This window comes from Ochotona curzoniae, unplaced genomic scaffold (assembly GCF_017591425.1).
Source record: "Ochotona curzoniae isolate NIBS_2020 unplaced genomic scaffold, NIBS_Ocur_1.0 scaffold_4763, whole genome shotgun sequence".
In the NCBI taxonomy this organism is placed as follows: Eukaryota; Metazoa; Chordata; class Mammalia; order Lagomorpha; family Ochotonidae; genus Ochotona; species Ochotona curzoniae.
In genome coordinates, this window is record NW_024467123.1 from 1984319 (window position 1) to 1996974 (window position 12656).

The window sequence follows — 12656 nt, forward strand, 5'->3', positions numbered from 1 at the left end:
TTTCCGAGACCTGGAGAGGATACCAGGCTAGCCCCCAAAATACACCTGCCAGCCATGCATGCATCAGGAGGGGGGAACCCCAGCTACCTGAACCGTTGCTGTTCATTCAGACCCAGTTCACTAGCCGCTGTCTGGAGGCTGCCGGGCAGACCTGTGGAGCCTGGAGGGGAGACGGGGCGCTGGTCACAGGGTACAGGAAGCCTGGAAAAGCACTGCCTTACATCCTGTCAGGACCCTGGCATACCCTGGCACACCTGGCATACCCTGGCATAACTCAGGCCAGCCATACTTCCTCCTGCCCTGCCGCTCAGCATGTAAATTCAGGGTGCTCTTCCTCGGGGTCGCCATTAGGCTGCCCTGCACGACCTCTCAGAAGTAACCCCAGAGTCGGAGCCGGACAGAACATCAGGGAAGGTGGCTCACCTCCCAGATACGGGTGACTCCATTAGCGCAGCCATGTGGGAGCAAGGCCTGAGGAAAGACTGAACCCGCACAGGTGGAGCTCAAGGCACTGGAATTGAACTTGAAGCTGCCGGTCATTTCTATAGGGGAGGTGCAGTGGTTCTTCTGCCTTCCAGCTTGAGGGCCTCCTGGGGCCAGGGGGCTTGGGAGTCCCTGGGCGCATGCGCCGCAGTGCCTGTCTCTGGCCTGCAGGATGGAGAACCTGTTCATCAACCGCTTCATGCACATGTTCCAGTCCTCCTGGAGCGACTTTGCTGACTTTGAGAAGATCTTCGTCAAGATCAGCAACACTATTTCTGGTGAGTGTGTCTCTGGGGTACCCGGGGGGCACGGGGTACCCAGGGGGGGCACGGGGTACCCAAGGGGGGCATGGGGTACCCAGGGAGGGGCACAGGGTACCCAGGGAGGGCACGGGGTACCCAGGGAGGGGCACGGGGTACCCGGGGGGCACGGGGTACCCAGGGAGGGCACGGGGTACCCAGGGGGGGCACGGGGTACCCAGGGAGGAGCACGGGGTACCCAGGGAGGGGCACGGGGTACCCAGGGGGGTCACGGGGTACCCGGGGGGGCACGGGGTACCCAGGGAGGGGCACGGGGTACCCAGGGAGGGCACGGGGTACCCAGGGAGGGGCACGGGGTACCCGGGGGGGCACGGGGTACCCAGGGAGGAGCACGGGGTACCCAGGGAGGGGCACGGGGTACCCAGGGAGGGGCACAGGGTACCCAGGGGGGGCACGGGGTACCCAGGGGGGCACGGGGTACCCAGGGGGGGCACGGGGTACCCAGGGAGGAGCATGGGGTACCCAGGGAGGGGCGCGGGGTACCCAGGGGGGGCACGGGGTACCCAGGGAGGAGCACAGGGTACCCAGGGGGGGCACGGGGTACCCAGGGGGGGCACGGGGTACCCAGGGAGGGGCACGGGGTACCTAGGGAGGGGCACGGGGTACCCAGGGGGGGCACGGGGTACCCAGGGAGGAGCACGGGGTACCCAGGGAGGGGTACGGGGTACCCAGGGGGGTCACGGGGTACCCGGGGGGGCACGGGGTACCCAGGGAGGGGCACGGGGTACCCAGGGAGGGGCACGGGGATTGCCATTTTCCCACCCCAAGACCCACCCCCGGCCCAGCCGGCACCCTATGCAGACCGTGTCGGTTGATCCCACAAGTTTCTCTTGCATGGCTTTTGATGGTCCAGCACCTGGGGCCTCATTTCATCATCAAGATCCTCAGCAGCATCAGAAAGCAGCCATTCGTAGCATGGTAGGGCGGAGGTGGGAAGAGGAGGCAGGTGTCCTGGGCAGAGTCGGGGCAGCTCCTGGCTTATCTTTAATCACCGATCCAAGGACAGTGCAGGCAGGAGTCCCATGAATGGAAGGGCCCAGAAAGACAGCAGAAAGCTTGAGAGGAATGCTTGTATGAACACTGTTGGAATCTGTGCATGGGGAAAACACAGCCAATGCCACCCGCGTGTTGCTCCGTCTTCTCTTGCCACACTGGAATGAAGGACCTAATTTTCCCCAAAGGCAGAGAGAGAGAGAGAGAAATAGCACCGATTCCTGGTTCACTTCTAAAATGTTCACAATAGCCATAGCTGGGCTGAGCGAGGCCAGGCCAGAGCCAGGAAAAGCCAGAAACTCAATCCAGGTTTCCTGCGTGGGTGGCAGGAACTCAGCTATGGGAGCCGTTACTCGCTGCCTCCCAGGGTGCATGATAACAGGGAGCTGGAAGCCAGTGACGGCATGGCAGGTTGGAGCCCTTGATCAGATATCCAGTCAGCAGGGGGCCTCTGCACTGGACCAGGCTGGGGAGGACCAGGCCCCACTGCCCTGTGCTCAGAGCTCCGCGGGCCTGCCCGCTTGCCTGTCTGCAGAGCGGGTCATGAATCACTGGCAGGAGGATGTCATGTTTGGCTACCAGTTCCTCAATGGCTGCAATCCCGTGCTGATCCGGCGCTGCACGGAGCTACCCCCGAAGCTGCCGGTGACCACTGAGATGGTGGAGTGCAGCCTAGAGCGGCAGCTCAGCCTGGAGCAGGAGGTCCAGGTAAGTCAGGCTGGCAGGGGTGCAGGAATCGAAACCCCTCAGCCGAGCAGAATTCCTTTTCTGCTCCCTTTTCAGGCCTGCGTATGCAACCACTTCTTTCCCCCCACCAGGCCAGGGTGCTGAGCTCACACAGACTGCCCTAAGGGGCATGGGTCTGCATAGGGCCCGCACCAGGAAGCCTGGCATTGACACTCTGCATCAAGACACACAGCTACCCCCATAGGGAACCACAGTGGGATGGCTGGTGCACTGTTCCTTGGTCGTCACCCACCTCACCGCAGGGAAAATCCCACAAAGAGATGTGGGCCTTGCATAAGAGCAAATGAAAGAGGGGGCCTGAGGAAGCTGGGAGAGCAGCTGGCTTTCTGGTTAGCAGTGCAGGCCCTGCCACTCCTGTTCCAAGGCCCACTCAGTCTTGAGGCACAAAGGATTCAACCCAACGTTACTGGGACCTGGTGGGACTCCGGGCCAGACGCAGCCCTGGGGTCTTACAGCAGCCTGCCCCAGCCCCCAATTCCCACCACCTACCCTCCAGGTGTTCCTGTGCCTTCTGCTGTTTTTGTCAACTAGACAGATTCCCCCTTGACTGTAGGCCCACCTGGCTTTTGGAAAATAAAAACTGACCCAGAACCCACAAGGACTCCCACAACCGCCCCGTGTGTTTCAGTCTTGGATTCAGAGGACAAGGGAGTTGGGGAGATCCCACATGGTCCACCCCTCAGCCCCCCACACCACCTGATAGCCTGCCTGCTAGGTCCATTTGTGCCCGGACTGATGGGAACCCATGTGCCCCACCCAGCAAGGGAACATCTTCATCGTGGACTTTGAGCTGCTGGATGGCATTGACGCCAACAAGACAGACCCATGCACGCATCAGTTCCTGGCTGCACCCATCTGCCTGCTGTACAAGAACTGTGCCAACAAGATCGTCCCCATCGCCATCCAGGTGAGCAGTGCTTGCAGGCCAGGACGGGGGTGTTGGGAAGGAGCTTCCTGGGTGGCTCCATCTGCAGCCCTGGGGTAGGGGAGGGGAGGCAGCCCCAGGGAGAGGCGCTCAAGTGCAAGGAGCAGAGAAGCTGTGATCGGCAGGAGGAGCTCCTGGCTGGGCTGGTGCCTGGGAGTGTGTGCTGTACCTCACCCTCACCCCAGCATACTGACTGGGCCCCCCCCCAAGACAAGATGCTGGTGCAGACCAGCTGGGGGAGGCTGTGAGTTGAGTCAGGGACCAAGCCCACCAACAGGCATCAGGTGCCCTGCTGGCCAGAGCTGGGACTTAGTGAGACCCAGGGTTCCTGTGATGGGGCAAGTGTGAGGCAGCCACAGGAAGGGACTGTTTAGAGGGTCCAGCTCACTTGGGAACAGCCTGCCTGTGCATTGGTGCAGGAATGCCAGTCTAATGACCACATCTGGTGCTGACTCAGACTGGGGGCAGAGAAGGGGCGGGGCAGAGAAGGGCGGGAGTGATGGTGCATGAAAGATCAGCCACACTCAAAAGCCTTACAGATTCTGAATTCCATGCACCTCTGGCCACTGAGGGCTCAGAAGAGGCCCTGTCTTTCTTCCTGTATCCTTCACCTTGACTTCTTCAGGTGGGGGTCTCTGAGGCTGTCCTTCCCGTGAGGTCCTCTGTGGGGTGCCATCCCCAGGGGAACCACCTGCCAAGAGCATGCCACACGTTTTCAGCTCACAGTGGGCTCATCAGGACACAGCATCACCGTACAGCCAGCGATAGGATCCAAGGATAAGAAAAACGTTGAAAATAGTAATTATGATTACAGCTTTTGTTAGAAACCAGGAGTCTCCAGTGGGTCTCCCACGTGGGTGCAGGGGCCCAAACACTTGTTTCCTAGGTACATGTAGCAGGGAGCAGGACTGCAAGTGGAGAAGCTAGGACTTGAAGCAGTGCCCACATGGAATGCTGCCACACCACAGTGTCTGCCTCTTTGGGAAAGTGTGACGTGATGATGACAAAATGGGCTGTGGTCAGCCTGGGGACTACGTGGAGGTGGTGGGTATCTCAGGACCGCGGGGTTCCTGTTGAAGTGCTGGTGTCAAGATGGTGTCTTTAGCAGAAACGAATGACGTCAGGAGCCCCATAACCCTGGACCCTGTGGACCCTGTGTGACGGCACCACCCCCCAAGTTAGTGAGCTAGCTGGTCCCACCACCCAATCAGGGCAAAGAAGCTTGAAACCCATGGTGTCTAAGCAGAAACACTATGAAGAGTTTGCTTTTAAAATCCATTAGAATTCATCAGGTAGCATCGGTTAAACACACCCCTCAAAAGATACAGAAACCTTTTTGCATCTTAACAACAACAATATACCCCCATAAAGAAAAAATAATACAAACATGAAGGGACAATCAAAATTTAATTGTTAATATTAAAACTTTCTATAAATGTGTCAGTTCTATTCAGATTTTATACCAACTTAATTTGCTTTCAGTTACTTTTTATTTTATCTGAACAGTGGAGTTAGATCTTTTATCCACTGGTTCATGCCCCCAAATGGCCGCAATAGCCAGGACTGTGCCAGACCAGCGCCAGGAGCCTGGGTGGCAGGGAGACTCAGCACTTGAGCCACATTCTGCTGCTTTGCTTGGCATGTTAACAGGGAGCCAGACCCGAAGAGAAGCAGCCAGGATACAAACCAGCTTCCATATGGGATACCAGCACTGCCAGTAGCAGCTTTACCCACTCTGCCACAGCGTCAGCTCCTCCAATTACAAGTTCATTCGGGCATTTTCCTTTTCTTGAGTGGAGTGCAGGGTTCGAACAACGAGAAAACTGAAGTCAAGAATTTATATATTCACACGGGAAAAGAAAGCTTCAAACCCAGTCAAAGGTGTTTTTTGGTTTGTCTTTTAAAACCACTGGACATCAAGGAAGACCACGAGGTGCCTGAATAGAGCAGGCACTGCCCGTGGGACAGGATGCAGAGAGCAGAGGCAGACCACACACACACACACACACACACACACACACACAGACACGGGAATGGAAAGTGCGACAATGGTGGCTTCCGTGTCCGATGGGAAAGTGACGGAGTTTCCATGCTGTCCTCACTCCATCTTTGGATCAGGAATAAGTTGGTGGGCCCTTCCATCAGGCTTTTTACACACATTTCCACTGGCTGGGAAAAAAGGGAGGGGGGAATTGCAGAAGAAGCACAGGAAGTATGGAGACCCCCTACTCTTAAAAACAGGAAGCTGAGAAGTTACAAGGGGGAAAAAAAACAGGGACATTTGATTACGGGATATCTTACCATTTGCATGGTAAAAGAGACCACAAACAAAACCAAAAGGCAAATGTAGGTTGCGGGAAATAACTGGAACACAATGACAGGTGGAATTTGAATATTTGCAACATACAAGATAACAAACAGCTGCTGCCATAGCCAACTGTGCGGAGAATGTGAATAAGGGAGTCACAAGACAATGTACGAATGTCCTCCCCACAACCCTTGCAGTCACTAGAGAAAGGACAGCTGACTCAGTGAAGTGTCCCACTGACCCAGCAGGCTGCAGGGGTGGCCTCTGGCTCGGGTGAAGTCCGTCATGTGCCACCCGGACAGTTCCAAGCCAGTGCCTGCCTCCCCGCTGTACCTGCTATACTAGGTCAGGCTGGCATAGACAGGGCAACTGGAGGGGGCAGTAGAGAGGGCTCTGAGCCCAGACTGGTTCCCATTCCCGTGTGGCAGCATCCTGGACTGCTGAGGAAGTGACTGGCAGTGGAGGAATAGGGTGTGGCCTCCCCAAATGAAACCCAACACAGAGACGCAGCCAGGAGGAGTTTGTACAGGAGAGACAAACTTGCCAATCGCCTGGAGGCAGGACAGGGTTGGACGAAGTCAGATCCTACAGTGTCACTCCTGCCAGGCTGGGGGTGGGCAGACACTCACTGGATCCGTTCCCGGCTGGTTGCGATGAGGGGGAGGACAATGACACTGGACTTGACCCCAGCTGGTGTTGGGGTAGGGGGACACTCACTGGATCTGACCCCAGCTGGTGAGAGGAAGATGACACTGGCTCCAACCCCGGGTGGTATGAAGCAGAGGGATGCGTCATTCACTGGACCTTACCCCTGCTGGCCTCGAGGGTTCCCAGCGCAAGACGCTGAATCCCAGATGACAGGAGCTCCTGTCTGGGTGAAGGAGGGCCAGGCAGCAGCCCTACCTCTCCAAGGAGCAGACACTGGTGTGAGCAGGGGCAGACACAGGGATGCACGTCCACAGGAGAAGAACAACACTGGGGGGGCCGGGGGTCAGGAAGCCAGGTGAGAAGGCAGGGGCAGGGTTAGCACTCGGGCCCCCTGATGTTGCAAGGAAGCCTGCTCCTTGCCATCTCTAAAGGCGGACCTCAATCCCGTGAACACATTTGCAGGAACACTGGGCAGTGCCACACTGCTCTGCTGTCCTCTCCTCCTGATGCCAGGCTGGTGCTGCCTGGCACAGCTGCTCTGTGCCCTGGGCTGAGGGGCTGGCCACATGTGGCCGGGAAGCTACTGTGAGACATAATGAGCTAGCCCATGATGGTGGCTGCTGCGTGCTTCAGTCAGGATCCCAAAGACCTGGAGAAGAACAGGCAAAGAGCTCGCTTCTACACTTGTCTCATACTATTTTGTCTTGTGTAACATACAGTTGTATGAGGAGCCATGAACTCCACCTGTTTGCTTTTACTTTGACTAACGTGCCTTTCAGAAAACCAAAAATCCCCTGGGTGACCCAGGACCCCATGGAGAATAGGATCTGCACAAGTTTAGAATAGAACTTGCATGAGTTTAGAGCAGCGTAGCATCTGCATACAGCCCAACCGCCCTCCTGCTGCTGCGTTAAACCAGGACAGCTAACATCAGATGACGCCGTTCAGTAGCTGCTGCCCCATGTTGTCCAGGGCAGAGTGGCAAGGACCAAGTGTCTGCAGATACACACCTTCCCCAGTGTTTGACAGGACACAGCTCAGCCACTTCCTGGCCTGCCGTCCCCCTGGGTCATCTCGATGCCAGCCCCTCTGGGTCTCCCTGGTCTCGTGGCTTTCCCTGAACACACCGGGTGCTCTGTCTGTTGAGAATACACATCCCAAGACAAACCACGCAGTGGGAGGAGAGCAGGAGACACCAGGAAGGCAGGGTGAGGGCGGGAATGTGGGGCCCGTCCCTCCCCCTCCCCTCTCCCGAGCCCCGCCACCTGCTGCTGCTGGTTCCTGATAGGAGTCCTGCCCCCCATTAACGGGGCTGCTTCCTCCACACTCAGCCCTTTTTCTGAAGTCACAGCTTTTCCTGGAGCTTCCAGAGAGGCTGAGTTCTCCAGTGGCCACAAGAGTCTTTGGAAAAGTTGGTGGGAAAATGGATATTGGAAGTTGTTTCTTTAAATGCAGACACTTAAAAAATTCATGAGGGCTTTTTTTTTTTCCACACTACCCATTTTCCATGAACTTTATGGCGTTTCCCTTCCCCTCCAGCTCCTGCTAATGGATTGATTTAAGAACTATTACTACACCCAAATGAACACCCTTTCATGTCAGTGTCCTCGATGGTTGAGAAAGGCCTTCCTAGAGCCTGGGGCGGGGGGGCCCACAGCAGTGTGTTTTCTTCCTCCAACAATACCAGCTCAACCAAACCCCGGGAGAAGACAACCCCATCTTTCTCCCTTCCGATGCAAAATACGACTGGCTCCTGGCCAAGATCTGGGTGCGCTCCAGTGACTTCCACGTACACCAGACCATCACCCACCTCCTGTGCACACACCTGGTGTCAGAGGTCTTCGGTATTGCCATGTACCGCCAGCTGCCCGCCGTGCACCCCATTTTCAAGGTACAGCTCCCTCACCTGGAGGGCGGATGGGAAAGGGTGCCTGGCACGCCCACCTTTTACCTTATCCGTGAACTGGGGAGAGGAGCCTGTCTCCAGACCTCAGCAAGGCGGTGCACCCCTGCCTCCCTGTGCCAGCTGAGGGCCCCGGGACTGGGGGGGTTCTCTGGTCTCAGGCCCTGGCCCAGCCCTGGCCTCCCTTTCCTATCCAGCTGCTGGTGGCACACGTGCGGTTCACCATTGCCATCAACACCAAGGCCCGGGAACAGCTCATCTGCGAGTACGGCCTCTTTGACAAGGTGGGTGACCTCGCGCGTACACAGCCTCACCCACAGCCTGCCTGCTCGGGAAACCAGGGAGGCCCGGCCGTGAGCCAGAGGCAGCTCTGCTGGCCCCAGTCCGCTCCCGAGTCTGTCCTCCGGTGGTCTTCCAGCCGCCTGGCCTCTGGCTCTCCCAGCCTCTGGGATGGGCGCACAGGACCCCCTACCTGCTCCTTGTGGCCCATCCACCCTGCGAGGTACCACAAGGGCCCTTGCCCCGCCTTCCTCCTGTCCCATCGCCCAGGTCAGTTAGCGATGCCCGGAGTGGGTCCCGGGCCAAAGGACCATCATGGATCAACCTCTGATGTCCCAGTCCTCACTGCCCTTGCTTGTGTGTGTCCCCCAGCTCTCAGCACACAGCAGGCAAGCCGCTCAGCGTGTGGCTGGATCCCTGGGGGACTGGGCTCCTTGTCACACAGTAGCCCTGGCACTGCTGGGCACGCAGAGCCCAGCCGCCTTCTGACTGGGGACTGCCTCTGAGCCGTGCGTCCTGCCCACGCAGGCCAACGCCACGGGCGGTGGCGGGCACGTGCAGATGGTGCAGAAGGCCATGAGGGACCTGACCTACACCTCGCTCTGCTTCCCCGAGGCCATCAAGGCCCGGGGCATGGACAATGTCGAGGACATCCCCTACTATTTCTACCGCGATGACGGGCTGCTGGTGTGGGAGGCCATTCGCACGTGAGTGCCTGCCGGGTCGGGGGGTCAGGGGGGTCAGAGTGCGGGGAGGGGTCCTGCAGCCAAGGGGCGTCCCCTCCCTGCCGTCGCCCACCCGCACAGGTTCACGGCCGACGTGGTGGACATCTACTACGAGAGCGACCAGGTGGTGGAGGAGGACCAGGAGCTGCAGGACTTCGTGAGCGACGTTTTCATGTACGGCATGCGTGGCAGGAAGGCCTCAGGTAGGGCTGCCCCCTGTGGTCAGGGTCAGGGGCGGGGTTGGGGGTCAGCGCAGGGGTCCCGGCGGGGCCGCCCGGCTGCCTCAAGGCCCGGCCCTGTCCCAGGCTTCCCTGAATCCATCAAGAGCCGGGAGCAGCTGTCCGAGTACCTGACCGTGGTGATCTTCACGGCCTCGGCCCAGCACGCAGCCGTGAACTTCGGCCAGGTAGCCCACCCCCCGCCCTTGGGTGCCTATCTGTCCAGGACCCCGCCCGCCCATCAGGCCCCACTCTTCTTGTGGCTGGAATCCCCAGTGGGTGTGGAAGGGCCCAGGGAGCTGGAGCTGGGAGAGACCAAGGAGCCTGGAGAGGAGAGGTGAGAAGAGGAGGGTCCAGGGGGGTGTGGAGGTGCCCATGCACTCGGCTGCTGCCCCCATAGTACGACTGGTGCTCCTGGATCCCCAACGCGCCCCCGACCATGCGGGCCCCGCCGCCCAAGGCCAAGGGCGTGGTGACCATCGAGCAGATCGTGGAGACGCTGCCTGACCGTGGCCGTTCCTGCTGGCACCTGGGCGCGGTGTGGGCACTGAGCCAGTTCCAGGAGAACGAGGTGAGGCCCCGTGCCAATGCCCACCTCCACACCCCAAATGCTCCACACCCCAAATGCTTCCGCGCGGGCAAGGCCTGGGAGCCCGCAGACGCAGCCCTGCCCAGTGCCAGCAGAGGGCGCTCGAGCCACACTGCCGCGTTCCCGCGCAGCCGCGCTAACTGTGGAGTTCCTGAAAAGCAGACCAATGTTTCAGAGTTCCCAAACACCGAGGTGCCTGCGTGTGTGCACCCGGCTCAACCTGAAGCCCAGCTGCGTGTCCTAGCCCTGGGCTGCCTCCCTTGTGAAAGCACCTTGGTCTTGGGTTGCAGCCAACCTCCCCAGCCCAGGACCTTATTATTGTTGTTGTTGTAAAAGAATGAATGTGTTGTTGTAAAAGAATGAATGAGTTGTCCCTTTGGGGAGGGCGGATGGGCGGGCCAGCTCACCCGCGTCTCTTTGCCCGGGACCCCAGCTGTTCCTGGGCATGTACCCCGAGGAGCACTTCATCGAGAAGCCCGTGAAGGAGGCCATGGCCCGATTCCGCAAGAACCTCGAGGCCATCGTCAGCATCATCGCCGAGCGCAACAAGCACAAGAAGCTGCCCTACTATTACCTGTCCCCAGACCGCATTCCCAACAGCGTGGCCATCTGAGGTGGCTGGGCAGGCCCAAGGGTGGCTTGTGTCCCCCGCGCTGTCACGTCTCCCCCGTCTGTTCCCAAATCTGTGGGTACGTCCTGCACCTCTCCGGCTGAGATCTGCCTTCCCGTTCACGCTCACCCCAGCTTGGGGGTATGCAGTAGGTGACCAATAAATTGTTGAATGAATTCATCTTCGGTGGTTGTCATGGAAAGCCACACACGATGTCCCAGCCACCCAAACAGCTCAGGAAAACAGCCATTCGGAATTGCAGTGCTGCACCCCCGACACAGCCCAGATGCCACTGCCTCTGGGAAGGCCTCCGTGGTTGCCCAGACAGTGCTGGTCTCTCCCCCCTGGGCTTCCCAGATTCCCTATGGCTGCCCTCCCCCGGTGTGTGTATCTGTGTTGGGGGTGGGGGGAATGACAGGAGGGGAAGAACCCCTGCAGGATGAGAACCCGCCTTCTTCACTTCCAGGCACACCCAAGGCACCACATCTCAGCTACCCCCGTCATCCCCCAGGACAGAGCATCTAGGTGACACTGCAGCCGCCGCTTGGGAGTTGCGGTGTCTTTTCTCCTGAGACACTGTTCTCAGAGTGACCAAAAAAATCGTCCCATACCCCCAGCCCTCCACCCAGAGAAGCAGGGTGAGTCCTGAGCACAGAGACCAAGGGCTTTCTCCCACACATGTACCTAGCCCGTGGACTCCTGGCACTGTGGAATCCCAGAGGATCCCACCCCCAGGCTCACACTCTACCTCCCAGCCACATTCACCATACACACCACCCTCAGGACGATCTGTGAGTACACAGCCCACCATGCAAGGCTGTGTAGCTGGGGAGGCGGGACTGGCGGTGACAGCCAGCATGGGCATGAGGTGAGAACACTAAACAGTGAGAGGGTCAGGCCAGCCAGCGCAGCATCCCCAGACCAGTCACCCGGGACAGTGCTCTGGCTTCCGGCAGGAACACCGACATGAACGGCTGGCGACTGTGGCGGCCGAGGCCGTCAGTGGAAAAGTCCTCTGTGCAGCGGGGCTCCGGGGAGCGGGATGAACTGCAACATCCAGGCACCGAGGCCGCAGCTGCTGGCCCGAGTGCCAAACACCCAGGGTCAGTGACTCCAGAGCGCTGGAGACTGGCCACGTCGTCCAGCAGAGGCTCCGTCTCTACTTCAGGGACACAGCCTGGTATGCTCTGCCTGCCCAGACCAGAAAGAGAGGGGCCGCTGCATGCCCTCTGCAGTGCCCCTTCCTGAGGGCAGTGCCCAGAGGACCCGCTGCCTCCCAGAAGCCCCCACTCCTAACACCGCCCCTCTGCGGCTTGAAGCTGCCCCAGAGGACTCTGGCAGGAAAGCGTGTGTTCCAGCAGGAGCACAAACAGATGCGGGTTTTCAGCTTAAGCTCCACTAATTCGTTGCTTAGCGGGGAAAGATGATCAACCCACAGAGCTGAATTCAGAATCTGCACAATAATGCCCCCGTGGCTGGCACACAGGCCCCAGTGAGTCCAAGCACAAAGCCTTGTGGAAAGCAGCTGAAGGATGAAGATCATGGAGACGGGTCACGGGATGACCCTGCTGTTGCTGCGTGGGGTTTTATATGCCCAGGGAGTCCGGGGAAACAGGATCCACTTTATTAAAGCATAGGAAAGCTCAGCATAGGAACATGCAGAACTAAAACGAGCAGGAAATAAAAACGCTGGGACCGAAAAGTAGCTGGGAAAATGAAACAAAGGACCAGGCTTCCCGGCAAAGCCCAAGGAGGCGAACCTGAAGAGCAGGCAACAGGAACGAACTGACCTACAGACAAAATGACTGTACATCTATTTGAAGGAATGACAGAAAAGAGAGAGGTCCTCCATCCGCTGGTTCACTGTCCACATGGCCACGACAGCTGGGGCTGGCCAGGCCAAAGCCA

At 58.7% G+C, this 12656-nt stretch overlaps 1 protein-coding gene across 6 annotated transcripts in view; it reads left to right on the top strand.

Annotated features, from left to right (window-relative positions):
• Window positions 1–10928, top strand: part of ALOX5 (arachidonate 5-lipoxygenase) — a 34733-nt gene extending 23805 nt beyond the window's left edge. For 3 of the 6 annotated variants that reach the window (XM_040970502.1, XM_040970505.1, XM_040970508.1), the window contains 10 exons: window positions 655–761; window positions 2332–2504; window positions 3304–3450; window positions 8112–8315; window positions 8525–8611; window positions 9135–9313; window positions 9413–9534; window positions 9637–9737; window positions 9950–10120; window positions 10572–10928. In XM_040970502.1, coding sequence (XP_040826436.1) covers window positions 655–761; window positions 2332–2504; window positions 3304–3450; window positions 8112–8315; window positions 8525–8611; window positions 9135–9313; window positions 9413–9534; window positions 9637–9737; window positions 9950–10120; window positions 10572–10751 — 1471 coding nt within the window. In that variant the 3' untranslated portion in view covers window positions 10752–10928. The remainder of the gene's footprint in view (window positions 1–654; window positions 762–2331; window positions 2505–3303; window positions 3451–8111; window positions 8316–8524; window positions 8612–9134; window positions 9314–9412; window positions 9535–9636; window positions 9738–9949; window positions 10121–10571) is intronic. The other 3 variants (XM_040970503.1, XM_040970504.1, XM_040970507.1) reach the window with 3 other exon arrangements.
• Window positions 10929–12656: the final 1728 nt, after the last annotated feature.